Source organism: Podarcis gaigeae (assembly GCF_964106915.1).
Source record: "Podarcis gaigeae genome assembly, chromosome: 8".
NCBI classification, from domain to species: Eukaryota; Metazoa; Chordata; class Lepidosauria; order Squamata; family Lacertidae; genus Podarcis; species Podarcis gaigeae.
Genome location: NC_139684.1, coordinates 40,086,539 through 40,102,213, shown reverse-complemented (window position 1 = coordinate 40,102,213; position 15,675 = coordinate 40,086,539). Strand labels below are relative to the sequence as shown.

The 15,675-nt window shown below is 46.4% G+C and overlaps 2 protein-coding genes across 11 annotated transcripts in view; both read left to right on the top strand.

The window, feature by feature from the left end:
- The window catches only part of KIAA0513, a 52,148-nt gene extending 48,220 nt beyond the window's left edge, over positions 1 to 3,928 (top strand). For 6 of the 8 annotated variants that reach the window (XM_083752998.1, XM_083752999.1, XM_083753003.1 and 3 more), the window contains exon 13: positions 294 to 1,409. In XM_083752998.1, the coding sequence (XP_083609124.1) occupies positions 294 to 343 (50 nt within the window). In that variant the 3' untranslated portion in view covers positions 344 to 1,409. Of the gene's footprint in view, positions 1 to 293 lie in introns of all 8 variants that reach the window. The other 2 variants (XM_083753004.1, XM_083753005.1) reach the window with 1 other exon arrangement.
- Positions 3,929 to 7,526: 3,598 nt separating this feature from the next.
- The window catches only part of LOC310850970 (meckelin-like), a 29,622-nt gene continuing 21,473 nt past the window's right edge, over positions 7,527 to 15,675 (top strand). The window contains exons 1-8 of one of the 3 annotated variants that reach the window (XM_083752961.1): positions 7,527 to 7,955; positions 8,549 to 8,622; positions 8,725 to 8,790; positions 10,760 to 10,860; positions 12,257 to 12,335; positions 12,997 to 13,074; positions 13,662 to 13,727; positions 14,890 to 15,034. In XM_083752961.1, coding sequence (XP_083609087.1) covers positions 7,715 to 7,955; positions 8,549 to 8,622; positions 8,725 to 8,790; positions 10,760 to 10,860; positions 12,257 to 12,335; positions 12,997 to 13,074; positions 13,662 to 13,727; positions 14,890 to 15,034 — 850 coding nt within the window. In that variant the 5' untranslated portion in view covers positions 7,527 to 7,714. Of the gene's footprint in view, positions 7,956 to 8,548; positions 8,623 to 8,724; positions 9,079 to 9,759; positions 10,861 to 12,256; positions 12,336 to 12,996; positions 13,075 to 13,661; positions 13,728 to 14,889; positions 15,035 to 15,675 lie in introns of all 3 variants that reach the window. The other 2 variants (XM_083752963.1, XM_083752962.1) reach the window with 2 other exon arrangements.

Here is a 15,675-nt window from a genome sequence, read left to right as displayed (position 1 = left end):
TAAAATATAATGCGGAAATTAACAAACAAGGGAAATACTGGAAAAACGGAATAAGCTGCGTTGTGAATGCCACCTGAATCACACCCTCGTTGTTATTTGCTTCAGTTGCACATGGGTCTTAAACCCACAAGGAAAATGAAGAGTGTATCCTTCTTGGGGATGCTCTGGAAAAAGATGTTTGCATATAGTTGTTTGTCTTTTGTATTTTGATTATATGCCGAGCTAATTTTGCATACATGTACGTGTGTGTATCTGCGTGTGTATATTGCATAATTTGTTTCTCTTGCTTACAGAGCAGTACAAGCTGCTTAGCGATCACATCGAACAAATGGCTGCAGAATAGCACCGCAACCTGCCTCCTGCATTCAGGAACTAATAGAGAAGAAGCCAGTGGGGATGCAAGAGTGGAAAAAAGCCTGTCTCTGAGACTACCTGCAACATAAAAGATGGGCTTTTCTAAAAGCAAAAACTATACCCAACTGACACAGCATTAAACCTGCATGATCGTCTTCTAACCACGTAGAGCTGCATCGCGCAGCCCGTTATAGACGTAGGAGCTCGGCAATCAAAGCTGCCCGCCCTCTTCTGCTGCCACCTCCCCATATGCCTTTTTCACCCGGACTGTGACTGAATGGAGACCTCTTGGGGGAATCTTCTGGGTATGAGGCAGAGTGCAAGTCAGCACGGGAGAGTCTAGCATGCTCATAAAGGAGGAAGGCTGAGCTTTGGGGATAGCCTCTCCCCTCTCTGCTTTCTGCTGATGATTTTTTTCTTTTAGCATCGAAAGTTTACAGAGCATAAAAGATAGGTGTGTGCGTGTGCAAGGGATGCAGAAAGGGGTGGGTGGGAGGGATGATAGACACCCTAGTTCCAATTATTACTCTAAAAGACCCCTAAAGTGAATACCAGGAGTTCTGTAGGCCAGGAGGCCAGATGCAAATCTTCCTGATGGGGGTTGTATTTAAGAAGATGGGCAGGAAATGGGTGGTTGGGTCAGTGATTCTGTGTTAGGCTGGAGCAGAAGGCCTAGATCCCCACCACCTTTACAGTTTTTACAAGTTCTTTCCTGCAGTATCTTTTGATGCAGGTTGCTCTGATCCAGCAAGTAACGTTTTGCTAGGTGTTTTCTGTTTCCCTGGTAGCTGCTCCATCTGAAAGCGATTGAATGTTGCGTTCTGAGGCCAAAGGAAAGGACTGGACCCTGATTAACATAATACACGAGGCTTGACCGGCAAGGGAAAGCAATTTGAAAGCCCGCTACTTCAAATGGTCTGATAGATCTGCTTTCCTGAATGGTCAAGGGGAGGGAACATCCTGGCGTACGCAGCAGCATATCTGGCTGAGCTTTGAGCGTGTGCCTTTTGGAGTCTAGGTGTGATCAAAGCGAAGCAGGCCAATGCAGGCTCTCTCCGGCTGCTCAAGTTTTTGTTAAATAAAAGTTTTTGTTAAATAAAAGATTATCAGCAGAGGTGGTAAATCTTCAGGGTAGCAAGCCTCTTCAGCTTCTGATTTTGAGAAGATTGCTCAGAGCCAGCTGTTGCAGCGTTTGTGGAACTCCAACAACCTGTTCACCATTTTTAAAAACAACACCAACCATGAGTCAATGTCTTTGTGTGATTCTTGCCAGTGATGTGGTCTTAGGGGTTGTGATTCTGTATCTCACCAAAGTATCTGGGTTGCAACGATTGTTCAGAGGATTCAGTGAGTTGCATTTTCAGTACTTGACCAATGTTCACAAGGCTACTTTGACACCAGTTTGTGGTGTTGAATGAGCCCAGATGTGGCTAGGTTGTGTGAACATGCCATCAGATGCACTCTTCCACTATTTTCAAAGAGCCAGCTTTGGGCACTGGTGCACTGAAGTCTAAGAATCCTGAGCTAACAGTAGCTTATTATTCCTTGGTAAACCTGTTGTTTCTATATGGCTATTGGGGTGCATCCACATCACTCACTTGTAAACCATTTCTGCTCTTTTGGCTTACACTGAAGAAGTTTGGAAATTGTAGGTCTATTGAGAGAGTTTAGTCTTTTCTGTTACGAGACCTCTACCACCTTTTACAGGACTACAGTTCTGTATTGGTTTACGTTTCTGGTGTCAATGCATCCTCGGTTGCCTTGTTGAAAATCGCAGTACATTGCTTCGGTGTTTTCCAGCAGCTAAAAGTCACTTAACTTCTGCAGATTTGGTTTTCCCTGCAGTTTCCTTTGAGTCCAGGAGAGGGTGCCAGGGAGCAGGTTTGGGGATAGATTTCTTTCTTTTTAGTGTTTTGTTTTGTTTCATTCTTTGCCATTTGCTTGATTCTGGTTAGTAGATGTGATTGAATCAATGAGCTTTGATTAGCCAGAGTGAGTTTCTGCAAAGAATAAATGAAAACCGATACAGGGATCTTGCCCCACCGCATTTCCAGTGGCTAACCACCCCCTGCTGCAGCAGGTTCTGAAGCAAAACTGCTTGTCACACCTTGAAGTTATGAGAGAAGCAGCTTCTCAAAATTTCTCCCCATTGTGCTGTTGTTGAAGGCACATGAGCACCTTTCCAGGATAAGCACCAGCCGTTCTAGATTTGACAAAGAAGGGAAAATCCCTTCGTCCCCATCTCAGGACCTTTACGAGAACTTGTCAGGAACTTCTCCCTAGAAAAGCCATTCTGCAAGAGAATAAGATTAATGCTGCCTCTCAGGGAGCCACCTTTTTTCCTGTTGCAAAGCAATGTTTATTTAATTCTCACATCTTAGCTGGTCATATTTTTGCATAACATGCAGCCCTTTTGGGTTGAGTGAGCTTTAAAGTGACTAGGTGTCCTCAGACCCTTAATGTGTTCCAGAGTCAGGTGCAAATATTTTATCTAAGCCTTGGCATCTCTCAGGTTCTGAGACTCTCAAGTCTATCCCTGTCAGCCTTTTGTTGGACTACAACTCCCACCAGCCCCAGCCAGTATTGCCAACATTCAGAGATGTTGGGTGTTGTAGTCCAGCAATATCCGGAGGGCTTTATGTTGGGGGAAGGCTGGCTTGGCCTTAGACCAGGGACATCTGAGTTCAAATCCCCACTCAAAGCTTATTGGGTGGGTTACTTGATCTCCCTTGGAGGCCACCCCATCATTTCAAGCCATTCTGGGAATTTCTGAGGCAGGGCAGAGTTGACATTTGGGGAGGGGAGGTGGTACCCCCTGAAAGAGGCTCAGTTTGGCCTAGGAACTATCACTTGCTAACCACCAGAGTGTGCCAACTCTGTGCCATGTGAAAGTAACTGCCTGTAGTTCTTTTTCAATGTCACCCCCAAAGCCAAGGTTAGCCAGCACGACATACCCTGATGTTTTGGACTTAAATACTCATCATCTTCTGCCATTGGCCATGTTGCCAGGGGCTGATGGGAGTTGTAGTTCCATGCTGGCTACCCTTGATGGAACCTTAAAGGGCAGATACAGAACTTCTAGGATGGCATATGAAATATAGCTGTATAACCACTCCGTGTGTACCTTTCTTAACACTGCAGTTTATTATGTCTGCAGTGTAATCTTTCCCACCAAACATGAGATTTAAAAGATTTGACACCCAAGAAAGGAAAATATACTCTTTTCTTCCTTTTGGATTGTGGTGTTTTCTAACTCGCAGCATTGAAAAGAAGAAAGCGGCGTTTGGCAGAGAGTACAACATTTTCTGTGGTCCACCTGCTGCCATCTGGCCCATGATGCAACCAACATTTTTGGGTTCCAAACAAGGCTTTTGATGCCAGTGCCTAATGGGATGGACTATGCTTTGACCCTGCACTTGCTATATCTCAGATGGGCCTTCTCTAATGCAATGGTATTTGAAGGCATCCAGTAAGTGATACATGACCTTAATTTAGCAAATACCACATTATCACATTCCAACTGCATTCGGTCCTTTTGCCATATCATCCTAAGTAACTTTGGTGTTTTTGTTTTTTTTTTAAATGTAGGCTTCAAAGCTAAAAATGCACCTTGATAACAGGTAGCCAACATGATGCTTTGCAAATGTTGGACTCCAGCTCTCATCCATGTCAGCTGTCACCATGGCAAGTGGTGCAGAATTATGGGAGTTGCAGCCCAACACCTGCAGGGCTCCTTAGTGGCTACGTCTGCTGTATACTCATTCTGCCACATCTTCGTTTTTGAATGTATTGATCCAGTGAGTAAAGATTCCCACATCTGGAAGGGCCTCTGCTGACTTGAATGTCCACAATGCCTGCGGAGAGGCTGTTTCCTCCTCCTCCTCCTTTTGCTTGTTGAAGTTTTCCTCTGTTTTGCCTATGGTGAAAAGTTGGTGTGGATCTTCCACCACAAGCTGGCTTCTGATTGGTGGATACAGTTGAAAGCATTCAAGAAGCATGTTGAGCAATAACATTCCAGGTGTGGCTGCCTGTTGCTTCACCTTGGTTGCTTCCCAATGAGCAAAACCCAGCAGTAGTGTAATTTTCTCCCTTTGCAGATAGGACAAGTGAGAATCGACTCTCTTGGACAATTGGCCTGTATTTTACGGTGGCTTTTGCCTGGGTTTCTTCTTGACTCCTAAACGGACGTTAAGGCCACATTGAGGGAAACACTATTCATCTGCCCACCTAGTGAAGACTGCAGAACCATGTTAATCTTTTTCTATGCATATCGTCATGTGGCATTTATACTTCAATCCTTCAGGGCTCTTGTACAAAAGTGCTACTGTGAATCTTAGACCCCAACCCCACCCACCCGCATTATGCTGTTGAATTTGGACCCTGTGGATGTAGGGAAGAGAAGCACTGAGCTAAATGGAAACTGGAACCACAACCTTTGTTACAAGGTGGGTAACTGGTGTGAACGCTGTGTATATGAAGCTGGGGCATTTCCTGCATGGACCGCCAGATTAGAGATGATAGCTGAGTCAAAACAGCTTTTGCTGTTATGGAAGTGAAGGGATAGGGCTTGAGGGTTTTTTCATTGTACTTCCAATGAGAAGTGATTTTATTGTCTGGCATTGAAAGAGGGACATCTCAGCAACAACAGACCTGTTGTCCTTTTCCCGCTGCTGAAGTTTCGTTAATAATGTGTAACTCCAAGGGGGGTGCCTTTCCTCTCTTTGTATGTCTCTTGCCTTGTCCGCTCCCACCCTGAGTACAGCTCTGATTCTCATCCAACGCTAGAAATATCTAGCTGTGTAGGCTCTTTTTGTTAAGCAATCTCTAGAAGCCTCATATAATATCGATGTAAACAGACCATTTCAGTGTCTCATTTCCATATATCTAATTGTGAGATTCATTGGGAGTTCAAAATTCTGTATTTGACTTGTTTGACATATATATAGATACATATATATATGATGAGATATATTCACCCAAGTTCTCTTGTTTTGTATACAAAGTGCTGCCATGTTCTGATGCGTTGAGTGCAACTGTTGTACTGACTGACATGTTGTACTGCGATTGTGCAATTTAGTATCCTTTGTGGAATACTGTTGTTTTTAAACTCATGTATTGAAAGCATTTCAAGTCCTGGTTATGAATGGATTGGGGAAGTGAAATAAAACTTGTTTGTTTTTTTTAAAACCCCTACACTGAATTCTGTCTTTTTCATAACCAGCACATGCATTTTATTCCAAATCTATTTCGGCTTGCTGGGGAAGGAGGAATAGGTCAATTTCACTTCTCTCTGTCTTTCATTTCTTCAGTCTTAAATTCAATTTACACCATTTCTGTCCTCAGTTTGCAATTTTTTTAAAAAAATCACACAAAAATTTGCATGCATTTTCATGTCTGTTTCTCCCAATACACACATTTCTTTACACGGTTTTACCTAATCTGTACATTTTCCCAAGCAATTCCCTCTTGTGTAATGCTGCTTTGTACGCTATCTCTGCTAGTATATACATTTCCCCATAATATACCGTACATACTTTTTCTTTTTTTGTGGGAGAACTGCATCAAAAAATTCAAAGATGTGTGTTTCAAAGGACAGTTGTGTTTTGGTGTGCATTTTGGTTTGGGAAATGTGAGGCAGGTAAGTTCACATTAAAATATGAACAATTGGATTTCTTTTCACTCTCTTAAGAATCTCCTCTTTTGTAGAAAAGGGGTGTGTATTTTATTATGACCTAATTGGGGGTGGCATTAGTACCTTCTACAGGAGCTGCATCTAGCTGAGTGCTTATATCACACTAACCAAAATGGCGCGCGCGCGCACACACACACACACACACCAATTATGTTTGGACTCTCTAACTCCCATCAGCATCAACCAACATGACTGATCTGCGAATCACCCAGAGATCTACCAGTATATCCTGATCTAATTTCTGCCCTACCATGACCTAATTGACATAATAACCAGGTGGAGTGGCCACTGAACAAGAAAGGATCTAGGAGAAGAGGTGCCAAATCGCCACTGATTCAACAGATGCAATGGAGTTACCAGGATTGCTCTGTCAGACCTTTCCCAGCATTCTGTCAAGTTGGAACAACTGCTAACAGAGACAGTAAAATAAAAATTATAGTCATTTAAAAAAAACACAACATTGGCAATGTTTGAAATGGGAAATGTAATTTAGGCATTGTACACCTCTTTGTTTAGTGCTATTTTCCCCACCCAGAGTGTTTCCAGATGGAGACTTAATGTGCAAATAGATCACAGAGATTGCAGGTAAGTAAATGGAAATACGTGGTTTGTTAGTTTGTTTTTACTTACTTGATTTTCTAGGGAAAGAGTAAATCCAGATTAAATTTGGGGGGAAGGAGGGAGAATGGGCTGGCATTTTCATGCTATTTTGCAGTGGCATTTTTGTAGTATGGCATTTTAGATTGCAGGGATTGCTAAGCTACAACAACTACATGAGAAGCACCCAACACACAATAAATAGCTGTCTGGAAGCACCCTAAGATAGCCTTAAAGACATTGGATCCAACCCCAAAATATTGTCTGGAAACAATCACATACCGGCAAATTAATGTTGTGTAGTTAACAATGATTTGGCACTCTTGTGCAAAAGCCTATTTCCCCCCTGCTCTGGAATTTTTTTTTTTTTTTGCGATAAGGAAAGTGATGCAGAATTGCACTGAAAATATGGACTTGCCCTTTGTTGCAATATCCTCTAAACTACCTGCAAATAAGCCAGAAGGAATACTCAATTAATAGGTGACATTATCTAACATTCAAGATGAATGTTCAGTAAACAGGTTGTTTGGAAGTGACCTTGAAGGTATCCAAAGGTATCTTCTTTCTGCTGTTTGGTTGTACAGTACAGACAAAAAGTACTTCACACAGCACATAGTTAATCTATGGAACTCACTCCCACAGGAGGCAGTGATGTCCACCAACCTACATGGCTTTAAAAGAGGATTGGACAAATTCATTAAGGAGAGGGCTATTGAAGGCTACTAGCCATGAAGGCTTTGTTCTTTCTTTGTGATTGAAGGTAGTAACGATTTTGAATAACAGTTGCCAGAAGCCACGGGAAAGGAGTGTGTTCTTGTGGTTGGGTCCTGCCTGTGGTTTTCCCACGGGCATCTGGTTGGCTGCTGTGAGAACAGGATGCTGGACTAGACGGGCCATAGGCCCGGTCCAGGAGGCCCTTCTTACATTCAACCCCAGGAATCCCAGCCGCTTCCCTTTTGTATGTAAGAAGCCACACCTGGCTTTGGTTACCATGGATGCCCTTGTGTGTATACACTCTCCGGCCAGCCAGGCGTATCCAGTCCACAACTCCTTTCTCCAGAGGGAATAAATATGGGAGAGAAACTAACACCTAACTTGATGAAGGAGCCTGAGTTGAGAATGCCACTTCACTTGGCCTGCCTCCTCCTCTGTCTCTGCTTGCTTTACCTCCCTCATGGCTCCGTGCCTCAAATTATCGGGGGTGTTCCTGTTTTGTCAGGCCCACCAAGGAAATGTGGGACCGAAGAATTCTTCAATATTGAGACAGGCCAGTGTGGCTCCTGCGCTCAGAAACAGATGCAGAGCCCTGACGGTGAGTGTGAAATGGATGCAATAATATACCGGTAAGTTGCAGGGGGGACGCAGGTGGCGCTGTGGGTTAAAGCCTCAGCGCCTAGGACTTGCCGATCAAAAGGTCGGCGGTTCGAATCCCTGCGGCGGGGTGCGCTCCCGCTGCTCGGTCCCAGCGCCTGCCAACCTAGCAGTTCGAAAGCACCTCCGGGTGCAAGTAGATAAATAGGGACCGCTTACCAGCGGGAAGGTAAACGGCGTTTCCGTGTGCGGCTCTGGCTCGCCAGAGCAGCGATGTCACGCTGGCCACGTGACCCGGAAGTGTCTCCGGACAGCGCTGGCCCCTGGCCTCTTAAGTGAGATGGGCGCACAACCCCAGAGTCTGTCAAGACTGGCCCGTACGGGCAGGGGTACCTTTACCTTTACCTTTAAGTTGCAGGGAGCAGGGTGGCAGTGGAAAGAATAATCCCCATAACTAAGAAGCCAAGTAAGAGGGAGATTTTTTTATATAAAAAAATATAGTTTTGAACTGCAAGCAATTGATGTATCAGGATCTTAAGGAAGGACCCTTCAAGGAATCAATGTAAGGTTTTTGAGTGTGCCTCCTCTTTCTAGGCTTGGAGTGCGTTTGTGTAGCTGGACTGAATGAGACAAATAAGCAGCCATCACCTCTCGACTGCCGTGGCTGTGTAAGAACACATTCCTTCACCATTCCTTTTTTCTCATATGCAGGCAGGCTCTTTCGATGTTGACTTTCCCTCTCCCCCTCTCTGCCCCTTCCTCTCCTTCAGAGTAACCTGCCACCCAACACACTCTGGGAATCCACGTTCCTTGACGACAGTTTCCTGAGTTGCAACGTAAGTGGGGTTGGGTTTTTTTGCTCCACTTCCTCCTCCTTGCATTGCCAACTTATGCTATTTTGTGGCTTTGGTTGGTATCCTGGGAATGTCCCCAGAACAAAGAATGCTCTCCCCTGCTCCATCCCATGAGCTTCTGGGCAGGATCAGAGCTCTGTTGCCTTCTCACAATGCCTCTGCACTCACTAGTCAGATCGCATTATTCTGTTATAAAGCAGGTCAGGCTGTCTGTCTGTTTAGCCTAGAAGTTCTCTAGTGAGTATAGAGTAGTGGTTACAGAGTCAGACTGTAGCCTTATGAGGTTTTGCCCTTGGGTGGGAAAAATATTGCGCCTAGGAAAGGGAATCTGTTTTTCCCGGCCAATCGCACCAAGAAATGTAGCCTTATGAGGCTTTGCCCTCGGGTGGGAAAATATTGCGCCTGGGAAAGGGAAGTGGGAGTCAACAGACACTCAAGGAATAGTTTTGGAGAAAAGGCTTTTATTTCTACCATCCATGAACTGGTAGAAGGAGCAAGTGTGATAAGTCACAAAAAGCATGCACAAAGTTCACAGTCATGTGCACAAGCATATATACCCCTTTCCAGTTCCCTCCTCCTTCCAGAGTCCTGCCCCATGAGTTCCTCTGAGCATGAACAGAAAGCTCTCTTGGGACTATTGTGGACTCTTGGCACCCTTCCCAGGAAAGGGGTTTCAGAGTGTTCAGATATGTTTCAATCTCTTGTTCTGGCATGGTTCCCGGACAGAAAGCAAGTTGCAATGTGGTTCTTTAGCAAGGCCAGAAGGCATGAGAAAGGCCTGAGAAACAATGGACTGTTCTCTACCTTTGTTACAGCAGAGCGGAATGTTTCTGATGCTTAGCTGCTGAGAAAATGATTTTGAAAAGCTTTGAGAAGCTTTGAGCCTGCTTTGGTGGGGGGTGACTTCGGGCCTAGGTGAGGTCACCTGTCCTCACCTTCCTTCAAGACTAGGGTCTGGGAGATCAGGGTTCAAATCCCCACTCAGCTAAGTAGCTCACTGAGTGACCTAGGGCCAGTCACCAATTTGCCACCTAAACCTAGCTTTACAGAGTTGTGAGGACTGAACGGAGAGGAGGGGAGAATAATGTATGCCACCTGAGCTCCTTGTAGGAAAAGCGGGTTATAAAATGTAATAAAAGGGTTTTCTGGCAGACAGAATATTTTCCCTCATCTGCAACCTGATCCTTTGAACGGATAATGCTGAGGACTGTACCTAGAACTTTCTGCCTGAGTTGAAGGGGACCTTTCAGCAGGGCCACAAAAACTCATTGAGGGTACAAAATTTGGGTTTTTTAAAAAATAATAAATAAATAAATTGGTAGGTTTATAGCAGAGTTAAAAAGCTTGGAAGCTGGAACTACCCAGTAACATCACCACCTGTTCTTATCACATGCCCACATCACAAGAGAGCAAATAAAACACACAGAGGTCCCATTGGTAAAGAGCGAAACGTTCTTTACTTACAGTTTCTTCATATTAACAGGGATGGCTTTGGAGTCTAAGCCACCTGGGAACTAGTCCTCATGGCTGCTTCTTGCAGGAGAGAAAGTGGGTGAAGTTTAACAGTTATCTGTTAGTCTCAGCCCTGACCTCTACTGACTGGAGGCAGGCAAGGCGGGAATGCGGCCTACGAAGACTCCTGAGGCCTGGATAAACAGTCCTGTATTTGGGTCTCAGGTTCCCCACCCCCTGATTTACATTCTCTGTCAGCGACCCCACGACTGACACACATGTCATCTTCTGCAAGCTGCTGTCCCAGCTGTCGTGTCTATTCTGTGAGATTCCTCCTCCTGCATCTGACATCTGCATTAATGTTTAATGCCAAACAGAAAGACCCGGGAGGCCTTGCAAAGGCCTTTTCTCTGGATCTAAGCGCTCATCTATCTCCTGCTCTCCTTCAAGCTCTTGCGTCGGAAAGTCTTCACCTTTTTTCAGTTTTACTTTTCTCTAGAACACCTGCAATGTGACGGCCTGCCAAATTCTCACAAACATGGTCATTTTGGAAGCCTTCTCTTTACAAAACCGGGCCTATGATCTCTATATGAAGACCAAGTAAGTATCCATCAATCTTGGTGCAAGGAGGTATTTATAACCCACTCATAATAGAATGTGTGGCTTTTTAAAAAGTAAACTGCATATCTGGAGGCAGTGGCGTAGCGTGGGTTGTCAGCACCCGGGGCAAGACAAGTAATTTGCGCCCCCTGACCCGTGGATTTTAGCACTCGAGTGCGAGCGCGCCCCACCCCAGATGTTGCGGCCGGCCCTCCTGCACCCCCCCCACACTACGCCACTGGGGCTGGGGGCGAGCGAAGGAGCCAAGGACCCCCCCTTAAGGCTCAGCAGGAATTTATTAAATTTATTATTTGCGGAGCCCCCGCGAGCCTAGGCAGCCGAAGCCCACTTCCCTCGGGCGCCTCCCCGCCCCCTCCTCTCCTTGGGCTGTAGGTGGAGCCCGCGCTCCGCCCTCTCCTCCCCCCCCGGCCGGGTCCGGGGCTTCCAGCCGCGCTCCATCCTCGCCCGACCCCCCCCCCCCCCCCGCGGCTGAGACTTGCGCTGGCTGAGAGCCGGAGCCAGCGGCGCCCCCTTCCGCCGGCAAACCCTCGCCCGCCCGCCGGCTTCCTCTCGGAGGGTTTTGGGGAGCGCAGGGCACGGCGAGGCCCCTCGGAGCTCTCCTCCCTCCCCGTTGGCAGAAGCAGCCGCCGCCTGTGGCTGGGCCGAGGGGATGGCGGCGGCGTCGGGGTGCGGAGGCTGCCCGTGCCCGGCCAGGCGTGGGTGGCGGCGTCGGCGCTGCTGCAGCGGCTCCTCCTCCTGCGAGCAGTGAGTGGAGCGCAGCGGCGGCGGCGGGGAGCCCGGCAGAGGAAGGAACTTGTCCCTTCCCTCTGGACTCGCGCCCCCCCAGATGTTGCGCCCGGTGCGGCCGGCACCCCTGGCACCCCCCACGCTACGCCACTGTCTGGAGGGCCTGATCCACATAGGGAGTTGGCACGTGGGGCCTTAATCCCGCCCCTTCTGTGCTGCAGTCTTGGTCTGGAGGAGCCCCATGGCTGGTGATTTTGTGGGACCTTCTTTCCTAATGCAAATATACCAGCTGTAAGGCTATATAGTTGTACCTCAGAAGTCGAACAGAATCCATTCCGAAAGTCCGTTTGACTTCTGAAACGTTTGACTTCCAAAGTGCGGCTTCTGATTAGAGCTTCCTGCAGCCAGTCGGAAGCCACAGAAGCCCCGTCAGACATTTGGCTTCCAAAAGAACATTCAAAAACTGGAACACTCAATTCTGGTTTTCGATCGTTCAGGAGCCGAAACATTCGACTCCCAAGGCGTTTGGGAGCCGAGGTACGACTGTAGTGTGTGCACTGGCATCACATTTAGCCTGACCTTAAAAGTTTCTATTTGTATGAGAGCATTGCTGCTTCTCAGATAAATCCTCACTGCATTTTCTTCTCAGAAGCCAGGATCTTCCAAAGCTGTGGTACAGTAGTCATGGAGGAACTTCCCCTCGGATGATTTTTGGGAAGACTTCGAAGGCAAGTCCAAGCATGCACAAACACTGGCATTTGCTGTGTGTGTGTGTGTGTGTGTGTGTGTGTGTGTGAGAGAGAGAGAGAGAGAGAGAGAGAGAGAGAGAGAGAGAGAGAGAGAGAGAGAGAGACAGGGAGAGACAGGGAGAGACAGAGACAGAGAAAGCAAGCAAGAGAAAATAAATGAAGGTTGTGTACACATTACAGTAACACATGGGATAACTAGGGTGACAAGAGAAAACATTGCTTAGTTTAAAGGGCCTGGATGGAAGAACTGTTGGGGGATTAATTGCTACTAAAGCTCAGCTCTGCAACCTGTTCTTAACTCTGGGACTCAGCAATAGTAAGCTAGAAGCAATATGGGGTGTCTCTAAGCATGTGCAGAGTGTCATTGACTTCTGAACAACGTCAGCCCATTTCCAAGCACCTAGGATTATGACGCAAATGTTCCAGGATGACATGTGTTGCCTCAGGCAAGCTTGAGGTCTTATTCTCTTTGTAGATATTAATTACTGTTGTCCAGCCTGCTGCCAGTCATTATTAGCTTTTTTTAAAAAATGAGCTGGATAGACTATAGGACTGTCTTTGCAGAAGGGCCTTTTAAGGTGTACAGAAGCTGGCTGAGAACATTGGCCTCCAGTTACTGTCTTTCCCCTCATCTCTACAGATTAACTTTAAGGTCATAAAGTACAATGTGCTTGGAAAGTTCTTAGGCTGGGAAGACGTGAGAGGAGCGACGTTGCAAGTGAGTCAGTTTCTTTCTGTTCTCGGTAACATTGCTGTTTTTGCTGCAGTTCCAGTGGAATGTCAGCTTAGAAAAGAGGTTGGAAAAAAATTTTATATAGTCACCCCCACTGTTTATCCCTCAGCTACTGTTATTCATTAGTAGACTGCCCTGAAACTGGAGATTCCATCTAACCATCATGCCCAGCAGCCACTGATAGACCTCTTACTCTCTTCCTCCCCATCCTCCTTCCCCACTTCATCCATGTCTCTAACCCTGTTTGAAAGAGGTCTACGCCAGCAGCCACCTTCATATCTTGGCCAGCAAGTTCCCTGGGGCAGCTCCTCAGCAACTACAGTAACCTCCTTGCACAGGATGGTTCTGAGAATAAAATGATACTGTGTGTATTCTCTGCCCTCCTTGAAGGAAGGACTGGATAACATAATTTAAAATTTAATATAGGTCTCAGCTTATCTCAGTGCAGCATACTAGTTTAAACGTGTAATTAGAAGGATTTGCATGTTCGTTTCATGGGCATTCAGGAAGAAAACCTATGTGTGCAAGGCTGTGTGCAATTTCTGCCTCTTCTTTTCTTTCCATCTTCTTAGCTCTGCCCAGACAGACAGAGTGTCATGGATGCTGCTTTTGTGTTTGGAACATCATACAGCCAGTCTGTAAGTGTTGGCTTTAGTGCAAGACAGCTTTCCCCTTCTAAGATCCCAGGGGGGTGGCTAACCTTTTTCAGCCTGAGGTTTGCATTGCCTCATTGGAACCTCTCTGGGGGCTGAATGCCAGTAGTGGGTGTGGCCCCCACCAGGACCGGCCCACCCATGAGGCAAGGTGAGGCGACTGCCTTGAGCACTCAACACACTTTTTAGACATGCATCATTTCGCGACATAGTAATTCAGTTTTGCTAGCAAACCGGAGATTAAACTAATCCCTTTCCAGCCCTGGGAGGAGTGTGGGAAGTGTTTGTGCAACACACTGCAGCCGACACACTAACACACAGTTTGGAAAGCTCTGCTTTATGGCAAAGATTGGGTGGGGGGGACACATCTTTTCAGCCCAATGGCTTCATTCCACTACTGGAAAGCATTTCAAGGGCCAGATGCCAGTGGTGGGAGGAGTCAGAGGCAAAAGTGGGCAGGGCAACAGATGTGAATATTACCTTTGTACAGTAGGCTAGTTTCTACTGCCACACACCTCTCTGTCCTCCGTCCTGACAAACAGGGGCCATGATCAGAATTCAAGGACACATTCTAGCCAGGCAAAAGCACTAAAGGAGGGTGTGAAGCAGGGCCTGGGGGAAGGGTGTGTGGCCCAGGGAAAGTTCTGAGGACTGGAGAGAGATGCCTGGCCCCAGGGCCTGGGATTCCCTACCCTTGGCAATGATAGGTTTAACACTCCTCTGCAATATGGAAGAAAAACGGCATCTTAACATAAGGAAATGAGTGGGTGATAAAACTGGCATCTGTTGCAGCCTTGAGCCATTGCTGTAATAATTCATTTGAATCAGAGTCTGTGCAAAGTGTTTTTACAACACTCATCTCACTTATGTATATGTTATGGCAGAGAACCCTGACTGTTGTGGCATCCCCTCTCCTTAAAGCTAAATCACACTCTTCTCAGTGAATATGACTGCTGTGTATAGAACTGCAGGCTTAATTCATTTTTGCATGGGGTGGCTTGTGTTCTAATCTATGTTGTTCTTTTTTTAACTGAGTAAATAAGGACGACTCAGAAGAGTAAATGGATTCACCCTCTCCCCTGCAGACTCTTTTTTTTGGCACAGCGAAGAGATATGTGGTAGTATCTAATAATTTTCCATTTTATAGTGCACCCTCGACGTCTCGGCCCTACTGCAAGGTGTCCCTGAACCTGTCTTTTATGAGATGTTCTTACAGTTTGAGGATGAAGAAGGACATTTCCGACTGTGGCCAGTCCCTGTAGAGAATCCAGCAATACGTACAAACAACCAAGGTGAGCCTTTCCTTGGCTGTGTACACACACCATACATTTAGAGCACATTTCAAGCATTCAGCTTCCCCCCAATAATCCTGGGAATTGTAGCTTGCCCATCATAGAGTGGCAGTTCCCAGCACCCTTAAGAAACTAGAGTTCTCAGGATTCTTTGAAGGACGATGTTTCAGGGATGGGGTTAGAGAGTTAGGAGCTTTGGGTATTATCACCCATACAAACCTTTACCCTCTCCATCATCTCTCTCTCCTCAGTCTCTTCCCCTCTTCTCTTCCCTTGGCCTTTGTGCTCCTGATTTTTCGATGCACAACTAATTTCTTTAGTTCTTTCACCCCACTTTTCCAAAGCGGAAAGCTTTTAGTGCCGTCTTTGCGACCTTTAGTGATCTTTTCGAAGCACACATCCTCTGGCAATGTATTTGCAGCAAGGGCAATGAAGCATTGCATGCAGGTGAGTGAGTAGGCTGGTGGAGGAGGAGGAGGAATGAAGTGCTCTCCCGCTCTGTGAAAGCAAGCCATCTGCCAAATGAGGGAAAGACCCCTTTTCTGCACCCAGTACACAGGACAGAACCCCAAAAGACTAGTAAACAGTTGTGCAGGCTAGTAACACTTTGTGGGGCTGTTTACGACTGATACTTGACGCAT